General features: G+C 44.5%; 1 protein-coding gene across 2 annotated transcripts in view; it reads left to right on the top strand.

Moving 5' to 3' along the window:
- Nucleotides 1–16,278, top strand: part of LOC114887004 (neurotrimin-like) — a 926,389-nt gene that overhangs the window by 888,837 nt on the left and 21,274 nt on the right. For both annotated transcript variants that reach the window (XM_029208293.1, XM_029208294.1), the window contains one exon: nt 14,981–15,115. In XM_029208293.1, coding sequence (XP_029064126.1) covers nt 14,981–15,115 — 135 coding nt within the window. The remainder of the gene's footprint in view (nt 1–14,980; nt 15,116–16,278) is intronic.

Below are 16,278 nucleotides of genomic sequence, written 5' to 3'. Positions count from 1 at the left end.
TCAGTGACCTGGGTGTGAGAAGTTTCAATGGCGAGATGGGTTAGGGAGAGATGGAGGTGTTAATGTGAGGTGAAGAATTCTCCATAGCATGTTTGGACAGTAGTTTCAAGAAGTGTGGTTGTGAAAAGGGCCTGAGAACTATGGGGTCTTTGGAGAATAGAGGTGTCAAGGCAGGTGATGAACAGGTGAAAAAATCTAGGCAGGTCACAGCTGTGAACTAAGACTGGGAGAGCAAACCGATGTTTATGTCTAGAGTAAAGTCAATCGGCGTGACTGCCCAGAATGATATGTTTTAAAATAATAATAATAATAAATCTGAACAGAGGACAGATTGGTGGTTGCCAGAGGCTAAGGATGGGAGGTAGGCAGAATGGGTGAAGGGAGTCGAAAAGTACAAACTTCCAGTTATAAAATAATTAAGTCCTGGGGATGTAATGTACAGCATGGTGAGTATAGTTAACAGTACTGCATTGCATATTTGAAAGTTGCCAAGAGAGAAGATTTGAGATTTCTCATCACGAGAAAAAAATACTCTCATTATATACGGTGATGGATGTTAACTAGACCTATCGTGGTCATCATTTTGTGATATAAACAAATATTGAACGATTACGTTATACACCTAAAGCTAATATAACGTTATATGTCAATTATACCTCAAATAAAAAGTCTTTGAGGAATAAACAAGCAAACAGTGAGAGAAGAACATCCATGGGGAGAGCAAAAGCAGATGAAGGTGTAGGAGAAAGTAGAGGTAACTGACGGAGTGAAGTCCTTGAAAGATGAGAAGGGAAAAAACACACAGATCAGAGGGAGGAATTGGCATTTTGATAGAAGGAAAGACAGACAGCTGTCCTGTTAGCTAGTGTAGCACGGGAATGGAGGAGAAGCTGAGGTCATTGCCCATGAGTGATTGCAATGCTGGGTCACAAAACCTAAGTGTTCTAAAACTTATGGGACAGTGAGATGACAAGCACAGATGTAGAGGTCTGTAGACTGGATCGTGAGAAAATGAGTGATGCCTGTCTGATGTCTGATGCCTTCTGGGTCCCCCACCACCCTCATCAGCGGGTGATCAGTGGATAATAACGTAGATGGTGAAACAGCCATGTGTCTAAAGAGACTGAAGAAGGAAAAAATAAACCTTAAGAGTATGGTTCTGAGAGAAGCGCTGCAGAATTCCAGTGGTGCGTGCTCAGCTGAGCTGGGTGATCAGGAATGTCTGGTGGAACCAGGCTGCCGGTTTGTGTGATCTTCCAGAGCAGACCCAGAGAAGACAGATCTTTGCATCCATCTAGAGTGGGGATTCCTCAGCCTAGTGGAACATATACGGATAGAGGTAAAGTCATTATAGGTATTTTCCAGTGAGAGATTACAGTGACGGGTCCTTAAAATCTACATTTCATCAGAAGGAACGTCAAAAGTCGATGGGTTTGAAGCCTCCGTGAAGTAAAATCATAGTTTCCATAAAGTCACTAAGCAAATGTTTTGGCAAAGATGGGAAGTCCTGGACAGAGTGAGATGCTCAAATTCATGGCTTAGGAGGTGGTACAGTTTCTGACAAGTTGCAAGTGTCAGTGTGGAGGAGGCCACTGAAGTGAGCAGAGGAAAACTTGGAGATCAGGAGATCAAGAATGTGAGAATCAGGTTTGGAGAGATATCTTTGCAGATGTGAAAAGTCACCGAGAATGATGGTTGGAGTTGGGATGGAGATGAAGAGTCTAGGTCAGGAGCAAAGGTGCTCCGTGAATGAACAGGAGCCCCCCAAAGTTAGGAGAGAGCAGAGACGTGGTGAGGAAGGGGAGGGTGTGATTATTTGGATGCTAGAAGAGGCACAGGGTTTAAAAAGGTGCAGTCTAGAAGTTTCATGGCAGAGTAAAGATACCGAGAAAGAATAAAATAAATTCGTAGCCTCCAGTGGACAGTGGAATCCATTCTCCCAGACTCAGTATGACAGTGATGCGGAGGTGTGTCTCCAAGAAGAACAGGAGGACATCAGGGATCATTCAGGGCAGGTTCCAGAGTGCAGGACAGAAGGTTTTGCAAGAGTGTAGTGTTGAGGCAGAGGAGAGGATTTAGGAAACAGGGTGATACGACTGGAAAGGTCAGACGTGTCCACCAGGGGTCGGCAAAACGCAGCCAACAGGCCAAGTCCAGCCCGCCACCTGTTTTTTGCATGCCCAGCTAGAATGTTTTTTACCTTTTAAAAGCGTTGAATGTCCATCAGAAGAAGAATCGTTGGTAACACAGTAAGATGAAGTGGCACTGAAATGGCATTGTCTATGACAAAGCGTTCCTGGAGTCCAGTCGCTCTGGCCCATTGACGTATTCTCCCGGCTGCTTTTGCACGACAGCAGTAGAGTTCAGTACTTGCTGCAGAGGCTGTACGGCCTGCGAGGCCTAAAATATTTGCCACGTGGTCTTTCACAGAACAAGTGTGCTGAACCTACTCCAGAGGATTGGTTATAAGGGCCTCCTGGAGAAGAGAGGCTCCTCAGGCCCATGCTGGGGTGTCCTCAAAGCATCATAGGACACTCGGGTTGTGCTTGAGCCGGCTGTCCCCACAGGCTTCATGCAAGACTGGTTACGGCCAACTACTCCCGTGGGGCTGACAATGGCTTTGAGCTTTGATGAGAGCACAGTAGTCATGGGAGCGAGCTTCTGATTTACCTAAACAACTGTGTAATTGCCTTCAACAGACACTTGCATTCTGCCTGCGTTCTCCGTTTGACATATCATTTTATCATCTGTCTGTGCTCTGGCTCTCTCTCCATCTCTCTCTCTGTCTCTCACTCTCCTCTCTGTCTCTCTGCCTCTGTCTCTCTCTCTGCCCCCTTCTTCACCAGTTGCTATCTCCACCGGTTGATTCATGAGCTCCCCTCCACTCCTCCCCTGCCCCATGGAAGGTGCCAGCAGTCAGGTCTTAGATGTGGCAGTTAGTCTCCTGAAGTAGAGAATTAGGACAGAAATAAAGAACAATTTATGGTCCCTCAGTTACCGTTGTTAGATTTTTCACTTCAAGTACAAAGGACGTTTTTGCTGGTGATCAGACAAAAGTGTTCCCCTATCCTATCTCTTGGAATTGTGGAAAAGGAAGAGAGTGACCAGGTTGGAAGGAGACCAGAGGGGTGGGAGATAATGCAATTCAAGCAGAGGTGGAAAGAAACCAGCACCGTCAGGGCGGGCAAAGCCTGGGAATCCTGAGAAGGGAGGAGGGTGGGGAAGCCACGTGAGCACAAGTGAGAAGGGGGCCACTTGTTCATCTCTGTGCATTTTAGGTGTCAACCCTCTTGTGGCAAGTGCTGGGATTTCTCAGGGAGGTTTTGATGCTCCAGCATGGTTTTGCCCTATTAGGTCAAGTTCAACTTCAAGCCCTTGCTTGCTTCCATGTCCTGTTGCCAGCTTCCATTCCTCACCCAGAGCTCTTATCACAGTGCCTGTTAGTGTTTCTGCTGCAGAGGCTGCCCGTGCCTCTGCGGAGGCCCGTTTTGTGTGGGCAGCGGCACTTTTTCCCTGCCTGCCCATCCCAGGAAGGTAAAGAGCCTCATCGTGTTCCCTGCAATCATTGCACTACTAATTGCATATAGACAGAGCTGAATCACCGAGCTGATTCCACTTGGAAAAAATGCAGCCGAGCTGATGATGACGTAAGAAAGCTCTCCGAGACACTTCTGATTAGACGCTTCTGGAACACGCTGCATCCTCACGCGTCCGGAGGAATCAGGGGCGTTGGCTACAAGAGCTTTCGATGAAGGGTATTTGTGGAGATGGCTACACCAAGCTCCTTTCTTATTCACTCCAAGTCCAGCTTGAGGAAGGCTTTTTAGCCCCCTTTAGAAAACGCGGAATAAAATTATCTATCCTTAGGAGGTTAGGGAGGTCTCTTTATGTGCCCAGCCCTTTATCGAAAAAAAAAAAGAAAAAAAAAAACCTTAAAAGATAGATATCTGCTGTTTTCTTAAAAGTCACCAAAGAAGGTTTGAATAGTTCATTATGAGAGTCAGACCAGCCACCAAAATTATAATCCATTAGTTCATTCATTCAGTCTTTGACCATATGATCACGTGGTGCCTTCTGTGTGTTCAAGGCTGCTATAGATATTGGAGACAGAGATAAATAAGGGCCCCCTCTCTCTTATAACTTTGAGTGGGGTAAATATATGCAATTACATAACAATGCAGTGTGATTAGGGCAACACTTGAAGCAACGAAATAAACTGGGTAGAGAGGAGGTAAGGAATTTTGATTGTCAAGAAAGGGTTCCCAGAGGAGTAATATCCTAGATGGTTTTGAAGGCATAGGAGAGGTTGCGAGGCACAGATAAACGGCTCAGTATCGTAGGACCTTTCCTGGTGTGTCTAGTGGGTGAGGCGGGAAAGGAGTTGGCAACAGAAGAATCTAGAGATGGAGACAAGAGTCGTCTGAAGGACAAGGGGTTAAGCCGTGAGGAGATGGATTTTTATTCTTTGCAATCGTTTGGGCATCAACAATAAATATAATAACCTGGAGGCAGGGGGATCAGTAGAGAGGGGATTGTAATAACCCAGAGTAGATAACAGCAGCTGAATAAACATAGTTAACAGTGATGAGGGAAAGAAGAAAATAGATTTGAAAACGGTAAAGGGGGTACAAACCACTGGACGTGTTGATTGATGGTGAGGAGTGAGTGAAAAAGGAGGAATCAAACGTGTGACTCTTTTTTATCTTAGGAGAACGGGGAGGTAGCCCTGCCACCAGCAGGGATTAGCGGACACAGGGGTGAGAGCAGTTTTCAGGGGCAAGGTGATGATTCAGCCCAGGGTGTCTGGGAGACACATGTGAGGCATTCCCCTGAGTTCCGGGCACAGAGGTAAGCAGATCGTCCTAGGATGATGACATGAACGTGGAAATTGGGAGCAGAGCTGGTCGTTTCAGATGCAGGAACTGGATTCAGAGTGTAGACTGACCAAGGGGAGGAGATTGAGGTAGCAGAGGAGGGAAGCCCACCTTTAATATCTTCCATTATGTGAGGGTTGAGTGTCTCAGATTCCTCCTAGAGTCTGTTCCTTCTGACATTTATGGATCATCTCTCATGTGTCAACCAGTCTTCTGTGCCTTTGCTCAAATTCTCTCATCTAATTCTCAGACCCAACCTAGGGAGGGAAGAATAAGAACGTACCCACATTTCATTGACAAGGGAACTGGGAACCAGTAATTTACTCAAGGCTACGTAATTCCTAAGAGAAGCAGCCATAATCAGGGCTCAGCAGCACCATGTTTGTTCTGACAAATCATGATTGTCTTGTTTTCATACTTCGTGTTCCATCTGGACGTAGGTATGTGTGCCTACGTTTAGCTTTTGTGCGAAATGAAGAGAGATAGAAGGAAACCTTGGCAGTGGAACTAATGAAAGCATAAATCTCCTTTTCTGTGCACTCTCTCTTCACATCTCCGTGATGGGATTGAAGGTCCACCTGTGTGTAGAGGACAACCCGGAACAGAGGTGGGAAGCATTCCCAGACAGGTGGGCAGCACCGTGCATGTGTCTCAGCCGGTGTGATTCGGTAGCAAGTAGCTTTGGTGGGGGAGAGATTTTGAGAACTATTTGCAAAGATTTTATTATGTTAAATGTGTTCAAAGGCTGTAATCGAATCTGGCTTATTCAAAGGTTTTCACCACGCCTCCCTTTCTCACTGGACCCAGATGACCCTACATCATCAGGCTTCATGCTACTCTAAGGGCATGTCTATGCGGTGTTGAGTCATCCTCTTACATACGTGGGCTGCCTGTGTCTCCCTGCCCCCAGGCCAACCAGGAGTGCAGGCTGACACTTCCATCCCCAGAATCCATGGCACCTTGCAGCTTCCTCTCAGGATCTGACTTGAATTTACTCATTAAATTATCTTAATTATAGATTTAACCCCACTCCAGGTTTTCTTCTCTCTTCCTTCTCCCAAGTGGTCATTTTGTCATTGAGTGTTTGACTGGTACAGTCGCGAATACGTGGAATTCTTCAGGAAAGCCTTCCTTCTGCTCTGCACCTGAGGCTGCTGCAAAGGGAGGGCCTTGCTCCCTGCTCCCTCTGTGTCCAGCAAGCCTCTGGTTGATCTCCAGTGGTTGGGGGTCTCTGGGGAATGGGCGGAACCCCGCCTGCTACCTTCCTTTCATCCTAAGTCTTGGTGGGAGGAGAACTCCCCTCGTTTGGTGAACAAAGCACTGCTCAGATCTGCATACCTATTCTTCAAAAGGATGATTTATAAGTTACTTCACTTTCCATCCTCCACAAAATGTTTAATGAAACATACGCAAGGCTGTGCTTTACTCCTAGAGTTATTCCTTCTTCCAGTCATCAGTATATCTTGAGGGCATTTTCTCTTTTTCCTTTGCAAGCCTGGGGGTTGATAGAGACTTGTTTCTGTACAGTCACTGGGAGATGAACCACAGGACCATAGAATGGTCTATATGAATCTTTCTGTGCCCTGTGCTCCTTTCAGAACACTTTCCAGAAAGAAATAGAATCTCTCGTTAGGAAAAGCATAAACACACAGGCACATATGCATGATGTCATTTCCTGAGGCCCAGAAACCCCTAGGGTTGGAGTTCTACAGTTCTCAGATAAGAACTCCTGCTCTTAATCCAGAAATTGTCTTCATGGCTAAAGTACAGATGGCCCTGCTTTCCCAAGGCAGCTCAGGACCAGGTGGTGGCTAAGATGACCCCCTGCAGGTGGATGTCTGACCACTTGCGTGCATGATGGAGCCGGGAACCTTAACTCAGTAGGGGCCTCTTAAGAAGAATAATTCCCTTAAATTAATCTGGACAAGGAATTTCAAAGCAGCGTTACATCCCGCAGCACTCAGTCCTGGCTTATATCTCTAGGGTTTTAGAAAAAGAGAAAGCAAACAGCCAGTGTACGAGGTAATACGACACTGCGGAGTTCTATATTTATCCCCTATCAATGTCTTTCAGATCAAATTGGCTGAGTTTACAAATCAAAAGCTGATTTCTTTATTTACTTTTTATTTTTTTTAGCAGCCATCAGCTGTACCGCTGCAAATACTCAGGTTCCAGACACCAAGCTGCAAACTCCAAACATCCAGCTGTGCGCTTTTTGACTTTGAAATCATTACCCGTAAGACAAGGTCTGCATGCAAAACTGAGCTGGGGGGTCCTCATGAAAAGGCAGCCAGCAGAAGAGCACACACTCCTAGGGCCCAGCCAGCTGCTGGAGCCATATCTGCAAAGACAACTTGTTGTTAAGGAGAGGGATGTACCTCAGAGATACAGAGGACCTGGCTCGGTGGCGTGCAGAGGGCTCTTTCTTCATATAACTGTGTTTCGGGCTGCAGCTCCTCCTTAATACAAAGCTAAAGATTATTCCCAGGAAATGTCCCACTTAAAAAATTAAGGGAATTCAATTCTCTTTTTCTTTCTATATATCATAAAATATTACATTTCATGTGCACATATTCATACCTATTCAAAAACACACACATATTTTGTTGCAACTGACAAATGAGTTCTTAATATATGAGGATCTGTGCTGTTTTGCAGTTACCTTTATCCCTAGATAGATAGATATGTAAACAGAGAGGCAGAGAGATGGAGAGAAGATAGATGGATAGCTAGATAGGGATAGATAGGTTGATAGGTAGAAAGATAGTCAGGAAATTTACACTTGGCATCAATTTATGTAGTTTTTAATTGGATCTCTAATTACTGCTTTATGATAAAATCACATTAATAGGTTAATTTGAAGGTTTGGGGTGGGGGGCTGAGGGAAATGATACGTTTCCCAGGTCTAAGAAAAGTCCAGCTGCAGCAGAGACAGCTGCAAGCCTGCCAGGCAGGTGATGCATGGGGGCACTGCCACACACACACTTCACGACTGCAGCTCTTCTCACCAGCAGCCAATGCTGATGTGTTCAAGGGAGATTCCTCTCCTGGAATGGAAGCCAGCGACTTAGGACAATTCAGCCCATCCCACGGCCCAGCGTTGGCCCCTTCTGTTTGATGTGTAATATTCTCATTGACCATTTGAACATGTGCCTCAGTGCAAGAGCAGGAAAAAACAGGTTGGGCCCTCCAGAACTTTGAAAAGTTTCTCATTCTTGGAGAGATCGTCAGACTGTCCTTTCTGCCAGCCATGCTATCTGCATCCAAAGGAAAGGTCAAGGAGAAAAACAAATATATACATGTATGTATATATATATATATATATATATATATATATATACACACACATACACATATGTATATATATATGTGTATATAGATACATGTATATATATACACCCATATATATGTATATATATGTGTGTGTGTGTGTGTATATATATATAAAATATGTTTATATCCTCTTATTCTTAGTTGTGAAATTAGAGATATTTTTCAAGCCCCCAGCTGGTTTCACATGGGCTATGCAGCTGCAATTGCTTTCTTAGAAGAAATGATCCCAAGAAATTGTATCCCTTGTAAATCAAATCGTATTTTAAGTGAATGGAGTAGAACTTTCTAGTTACAGGATCTGTGGTGAATCCTTTGTAAAGTTTATTATTATTAAGTCCCTACTGGAAAAGCAGAGATCTGATTATTCTTTCATTTTCACATTGAGATTTTCCTGTATCAAGGATCAAATGGGCTCAGACTGAGCTGTAGGATCAGTAACAATAATCACGAGAGCTGCCATTTATTAAGAGGTTACCATGTGCTAAGTACTTCACACATACTAATACTCACGATCACGCTCTAAGGTGGTGTCGTTTTCCCATTTTAAAGAAGAGGAATCTGAAGTTTGGAGAGGGAGCCATCAGCTAGGATGACTTCAGGGTCCAGTGTGCGGACACGGGCACTCAGCACCGTCCACAGCACAGCCGGGGACCAGCAGGGCTAAGAGCCGAGATCAGCCCTTCAACCGTTTTGCTCCAGCTGAATATCAGACCCTCAGAAGCTATCCTGTGTAGATAATTCAACAATAATTACCATTCTATTTGGAAATGCTTTTTGACAACGGTCGTCTCACCCTGTCACCGCAGATGTTGCTGTGTGGGTTTTCTGTGGAGCCCACGAGCCCCCAGCCTGGTCCTGCAGCACAAGGATTTCCCCCAGTGCCAGGTTAAGGTGGCTCTGAGGGCCCATCTCCACGCCTGGAGACCCTCAGCTTTACCTCTGCCTCGTTCTTGGAGGCCCCTCCACGCCGCGCCTCACCACTGCCTCTGCTGTCTGAGGGAGAGTGAGGGTCTGTTCTGAACAGTTGTTGGCTGCGGGCTCAGGGCCCCAGACTGCTTTGAGTTCTCGGGGGTGGGGCGGGAGGAGGAAGACCTTCCCCAGTCCATGAGCAGGTGCTGACCTTGCATCTCATGGCAGCATCGCCCTTTAGTATCTTCTTTAGCTCTGGCTTTAACCACTTCCTCCCTCAGACCTCAAACCAGTCCCTCTGGCTTGCAAGGGCTGCTGTTGAGGAACACTAACCACGCCTCTATCACGATGTTCTTGTGGACCATACCTCCCAGCATCTGAGCAAAACCATGTCTTCCTCCATCAAAGCACAAAACTTCCCATGCTGGTCAGCACAGAATCGAGGCACCTTGGAGGGACACCATTTGATCTGTCCTGTAAACAACTCTCCTTGAAGCCCAGTCTGGGTTGAATGGGAACATCTTGATGCAAATTGAGAGGGCAAAGGGGAGCAGAGTCTAGAGGACCAGTTGACTAGTCACTGTATTGGAACTAAATGTTTTAAATGATTCCTTCCAACTTTTGAATTCTGGAATTCTATGTTCTGTATTTTTTTTTTTTTTAGTTTCTGGGGTCCAGTGATTTTTCTCTCAGCTGGTATATATTCCATAAAAATATTAAGCAAGGAGACAGCTGTGCCCTCTCCAATAGCTACAGCTGTTCTCTGTAGCTTTTCTTGGGTGTGATAAAAATAATAATCGCGGCTATTATTATTTTCAGTTGTAAAGATTTCAAAGCCCAATCTATGAACTCAGAAACCTAGGGTTTTCTTTTCCAAAGGAGTATTACTTAACACAGGGCAGTTTTTGTCCTTCGATGGGTTATAAACTGCTGAGCTAAGTCCTCGGAGAGTGTGAAGTTTCTTTGGGGGTTTGGGGACAGATGTGATCACGTTTCCAACTTGCTTCATTTCACTGCTTGGATTGTCAGATTCCACTTAATGAAATAGCTGTATTCCTGAGAAGTTGGCTGTAAAACAAATTGTGTTAGAGAAATCACACTTCCTCCTTGATCTCCATTTTTAAAGATGCATCCCCCTGAGGAAATAATTGGCCCCAAGACTAAATATAAAGTATGCTAAACACTTGATAAACCTTTTAAAATCACATATTTAAAGAAAGTCTTCTGTTAGAACACTAGCACTGATGATATTTTTTGAAGTCAGGAAATACAAATATTTTGCTAAGAACAATTACCAAAGGTGGGACTGTCTTGGGAACAGAGCCATGTGAGTGTTAGGTAAGCAACAGAGTCCCTGATTTTTTTTTTTTTAATTGAATTCGGTCTGTATTTCTTAGTCTGTTGGTCAATCAGGTTTTTTGTTTGTTTGTTTTTTAATTTATTTTTGGCTGCATTGGGTCTTTGTTGCTGCACATGGGCTTTCTTTAGTTGCAGCGAGCAGGGCTATGCTTCGTTGCCGTGCGAGGGCTTCTCATTGCGGTGGCTTCTCTTGCTGTAGAACACAGGCTCTACGTGCGCGGCTTCAATAGTTGTGGCACGCGGGCTCAGTAGCTGTGTCTCGCGGGCTCTAGAGCGCAGGCTTAGTAGTTGTGGCACACAGGCTTAGTTCCTCCATGGCATGTGGGATCTTCCCGGGCCAGGGCTCAAACCGAAGTCCCCTGCATTGGCAGGCGGATTCTTAACCACTGCGCCACCAGGGAAGCCCTCGATCAGTTTATTAATAAGAAGTTGACAAGTTTCAAATTATGTAAACCATTTTCCTAGGTGCCTTGAGAGCCAGAGATGCCCAAGACATGGTCCCTGCTGTCAAAAAGTTTTGATTGCATGGGAAAATAAGACCACTGCACACGGCATAAAAACGCCATTAGAAAACACTACTATAGCTGCAGGATCGGTGTGAGGGACATCAGGAGACCTGGTGTGCTGCCTCTAGCCCCATGCGTGAGCATGGCCTCCTTTAAACTTCAATTTCCCACATGAAAAATACAGGATTGACCTAAATCCCTAATTCCCAAACTTGACTGTACATAAGAATTTCCAAGTAAAATTATTAACACTCTTCATCCCAGGAGATTCTGATTTAGTAGGTATGAGTGGCATCTAAAATTCTATATTCAAACAACTATTCTAGGCAATTTTTCTGAAGTCAGCCTATGTCCTAGCTCTGTTGATCTGTTTTCTTTTTGTTTTTCTTCCAATAGTCTTTGTAAGTTCTCCATTCGAGTGACAAAGCACTGATCACTTCATAGCCAGAGCACAAACGCTATTAAAGGAAAACTTTGCTTGAATCATTAATCATTAACTCTATAAATTCAGATTTCAGTTTAGTGGTGTTTTTTTTTTTATTTTTCTTGTTTGTCTGTTTAAGCAGTCCCTATAGGGACCTCATTTCTGGTGATTCAGAGTTTCGTTTTATATATATATATATATATATATATATTTATATATATATATATATATATATATACTGGTTTTCTATCTGGTTTTGCTATTTTTGCTCCTATTTGAGAAAAAAGTATATGAGGAGAAAGGTAACAATAATGACAATGCAAGCTAAAATGTATAAAGCATTTTACTATATACATACTACCTTTCCAGTTTAATCAGAAAGTGTACATATAACAATGGGTAAGCAATGATTGTGCTTTTCCTGTAATTCTACATTTGGTCTGGAGAACACATGATAGTAAACTTAAGCTTCATCGGTTTTTGCAGGATGACTTAAGTGTAATCCTCTCCCTCTGGTAATATACATGTAGGTCAGTGGAGAACATACACTTTCCCCAAATCTTTTTTTTTTTTTTATTAATTTATTTATTTTTGGCTGTGTTGGGTCTTCGTTGCTGTGCGAGGGCTTTCTCCAGTTGCGGCGAGCGGGGTCCACTCTTCATCGCGGTGCGCGGGCCTCTCACTGTCGCGGCCTCTCCCGTTGCGGAGCACAGGCTCCAGACGTGCAGGCTCAGTAGTTGTGGCTCACGGGCTTAGTTGCTCCACGGCATGTGAGATCTTCCCAGACCAGGGCACGAACCCGTGTCCCCTGCATTGGCAGGCAGATTCTTAACCACTGCGCCACCAGGGAAGCCCTCCCCAAATCTTAAGCCATCTAACTTCCTTCCCTACATAAAATTGCCTGATATTAATATATTAATTAATTAATTAATTTATTTATTCACATACAGCAGCACACATGTCCCCACAAAAAACTTTCTAAGTTTTTTACCATGATTGTCCTAATATTTATGTAGTTGCATTTCAGTCTGTGACAGTAATCCGCCCCCCATCAACTTCTCCATTTGGATATTCCTATAACAAATTCATTCAAGCTTGGTTCCCGTAAGTCTTACTGTGGTCACACAAGAACGCGTTTGGATGATAGAATTAAACTAGACGCATAGTCTGTAGTTGGAAACAAGAACAAGAGACCAGAGAACCCTGTGTCATTTTGTTTCTTTGCTTTGATGGTGTCGTACACAGCCTCCCAGGAGATCTGAGGTCCTCCCAGTCACTGTTTTGACACTGGAGCTCAATCCAGAAACAGCTGTCCAGAGCTAATTTATTTTCTAATGCTATGGCACTGTTAATTTATAAATTACACTGGTAATTCGAGCTATTATTAATTTCAGATGGTGTAGGGCAAGCCTAATTAAAATATGACACCAATTGCCACACATATGTACCAAGGACCACCATTTAAAATTAATGGGAATATTAAGCGTGACACTGGTCTCCTCGATGCTTTGCACAGTAATTACAGCATCTAGCGGGGAATATCTGACAAATGTAGCCTCAGGTTGGGCACAAATAAACAACGACAACCTAAAAGGAATCACAAGCTCTTCATTTAAACCTCTTCTCCTTGTTTCCTGCACCCTTCCGCAAATCAAGGTTGGTGCTTTTTCCCCTAAAGATGCTTAGGAAACAGTGACAATTAAGGCTCCTGTGACACGGAGAAGGTTCTCACTGGTTGGGACCATGAGGGTCTGTGGGTTGATGTTGACTGTCTTCTCCGTATCCTGGACTTTTGCACACTGTTTTCTACTTGTCAGCACGTCCCTGGTTCTTCCAGTGAATTAATTAACTCTTACTCGCTTGCTCTAATAGACAGAGGCTATTCTTTTGCTCCCCTGAAGGTCGTAGAGGCAGGAGTGTCCCTGCACATACATGTGGGCTCCATAGGGTATGAAGACACCTGGGAAATGCTCAGGTTGGACTTAGTTCTGGACAGTGACACAGACTTACCATGACCCAGGAACCCTGGCCTCGCTGGGCAGGCAGTGGTCCTTCTGTATAAGAAAGCTGTTGTCTTGTGTGTCATTGTCATTGCTTCTGTTATTATCTTGACAAAACATGGGGAGCTTAACAATGTCACAGAACACATACAACCATAATTTACATACCACGCACATAATTCTTTGTATTACAGTAGTTTCTTCTTCTTGTCATTTTCGTGCTTTGCATCAGCCGATACGGGTGGTGTTATGGAGGGGTTTTATCACCTGGGGGGCACTGTGCCTCTTCCCTCCCCACTCAGGTGGGGCCCCCTGGGGTTAACGTAGCCTGGCGCCCCCTGAGTCTGGGCGTCCAGGCAGATCACAGGGTGACTGGGACAAGTGTGCAGACATTAGTGTTCCAAAGTGCTCTCAGGTAGCTACTTTTCATTTGTTCCTCCAAACAGCCCTGTGAGGTGTTAGGATTATATATACATTATTCCAGGGAACATGTCTTCTGGTTTCTGGGGACAGTCTCAACTTCTGCTTGTTGTCCCAGAATAACTACTAAAAATAGCACCCATTTTCCCTATGAGATGATGCCAGGTCACAGGGTAAGGTGTGCTATCTTCATTTAACAGAGAGGCAGGCTGATCCCGGGATGCACCCAGTTATTTTGTCATCCCCTGTCTCTCCACGAGGAGGTTAACGCTCAGGGTGACTCTGGGAGGGGACAGTGACGATCCTTTTGCAGGCATTGATGTCCTGGTCTGTCCATATCAGAGGGTCAAGGCCAGACCTCAGAGAGGACGTCGGGTAGGTAGACGTTTGTTACTATTATTCATAAATCTTCAGTGGGGAGACTGAGTCTCTGGACGGGGATGTGACAGTGTGATTCGCAGCCCTGTCTTCTTGCTCTTTCCTCTCTGCCATGTTTGTAGTTAGAGGTTAGAGTCCCTGCTGTTGATTTGTGGCCAGAATCTTGGACCCAAGAGCTCCAGCAGATTGAAGTTTATAAAATGGATTTCTGCTGATTTAATTGAGTGTCTAAATCTGAAAACAGAAATTTAATTTCATTAGCGTTTCCACTGCCTTTTGCGGCTGTGTGTGTGTGTGTGTGTGTGTGTGTGTGTGTGTGTAACTGCTAGTGTGGTATGATCACGATCATGGATTCGTGATCTAGGATGATGTCATCAGCTTTGCATTTCAAGGTTCAGCCTAAACGATACCTGGAGACCAGAAAGTTAATACTCACCAAAGGTGCCTAACTCAGATCCCCAGAGCCTGACTGCTTGCTGAGATTCGGGCAGGGTAAATGTCAACATTATTCATCACTTACTGAGGACCAGCAGTTCTCCAGACTCTGTGCTTAGTGCAGGTAGGAACACAAACATTTTAGCTGGTGCATCAGGGAACCAAGAAAGAGCTGGCGAAGGACGAGATAAAAGAGTGGAAGGAGGGAGAGTTGGCATGGGTCCCAAGAATCTGGACTTAGAAGTGGCACAGTTCTCTGCAGACGTAACCATTGCACACTTTGTTTTCTAAGTTTGTACCTTTGGTGTTTTTTCTCCTATTCCACCACACCTTCTCCTGCAGCTGTGGGCTTTGTGAGCGAAGATGAATACTTGGAGATCCAGGGCATCACGAGGGAGCAGTCGGGGGACTATGAGTGCAGCGCCTCCAATGATGTGGCTGCCCCAGTGGTGCGGAGAGTCAAGGTCACCGTGAACTGTAAGTGGTTGCAGGAGCCCCCACCCTGCACGTGCCTGAGGCTGCTGCTGTCGTGGCCACAACAGAGAGCTGGGCCTCAGCACCACGCCCTGGCTCGGGGTAGGAAACAGAGCAGCCTTGCGGTCCGTTTCCTGCTTTTAGGAGCGACAATTCCAAACTCTTTTAAAACATAATAAATTGGATCTGAAAGTGATTTCATATGATCCGAAACGTGCCTTAACATTCCTGAAAGATCGTGAAGTAGCATTCAATGCATGTTATACAAGCTCATCTTTGAATCCCAATTTTTCCCATACTTTACTCATAATGTCACCAAGCTTCACACTCTCTAGACAGTCATCTCCTTCATAGGGAGCAACAAAATAAATTAAAAGCATGTGTGTGGAGAAAATATTATAATTTCTGTTCATGGTATACTGAATTTATCTCATCCTTTTCCAATTATGTATGTTGATGGACATGGTATACATTCCTAATTGAACTATAAATAGATAAACATATATCCACATATTAGAGGGTATAGCTCATCCCTGATTTTTCTTACGTGAGGTACTGAACCCAAAAAGCTTGGAGGCCACTGGTCTGGACCCCTCCTCCCCCTTTACCATCCAAATTCTCTCTGACGTTGATGCTGCTCAACTTCCCCCCTCCCTCACGCTCTCCCCTCTCGGTTCCTCGTTATGTACCCTGACACAGTTCTCTGTGACATTCTGAAAGTTTTCCCTGCTGTGCCCAATTTCAGAAAGTCTTAGGACAGACTAGAACCCAAGAACTAAGCCAGCAGACAAGAAACCTTTCTCCTTCAAAACTTAGGTGAGGGTGGAGGTAGAGGAAGAATATCGTGTTTTGGTGATTACTCATTCTTTAATATTTTGGTTTCTGTTGCAATTCAAACCTAATTAACACAAGCAGCATGGAAACAGGTGTAACAATGATACCATTTTTGTACCCTACCACGATTATTTTTAAAGTGACATAAGATGACTTAAGGTTAATAAAGATAAACCTGAAGAGTAAGGAAATGTAAGCAAAGGGAAAACCTATATAGGACAGTAAGTGAAATCTAGGGGAAATCAGTACATAAAATTTATATGCCAAGGTGGTCAGTTGTGGGTCCAGGATTTGGCTTCCAGTTCCTGAAGCAAAGAGGGGAAACATCATTT

This window comes from Monodon monoceros, unplaced genomic scaffold (genome assembly GCF_005190385.1).
Source record: "Monodon monoceros isolate NGI ecotype Baffin Bay Population unplaced genomic scaffold, NGI_Narwhal_1 Super_Scaffold_7, whole genome shotgun sequence".
NCBI classification, from domain to species: domain Eukaryota; kingdom Metazoa; phylum Chordata; class Mammalia; order Artiodactyla; family Monodontidae; genus Monodon; species Monodon monoceros.
The sequence above is the reverse complement of the archived record's forward strand: the minus strand, read 5'-3'. Positions and strand labels throughout refer to the sequence as shown.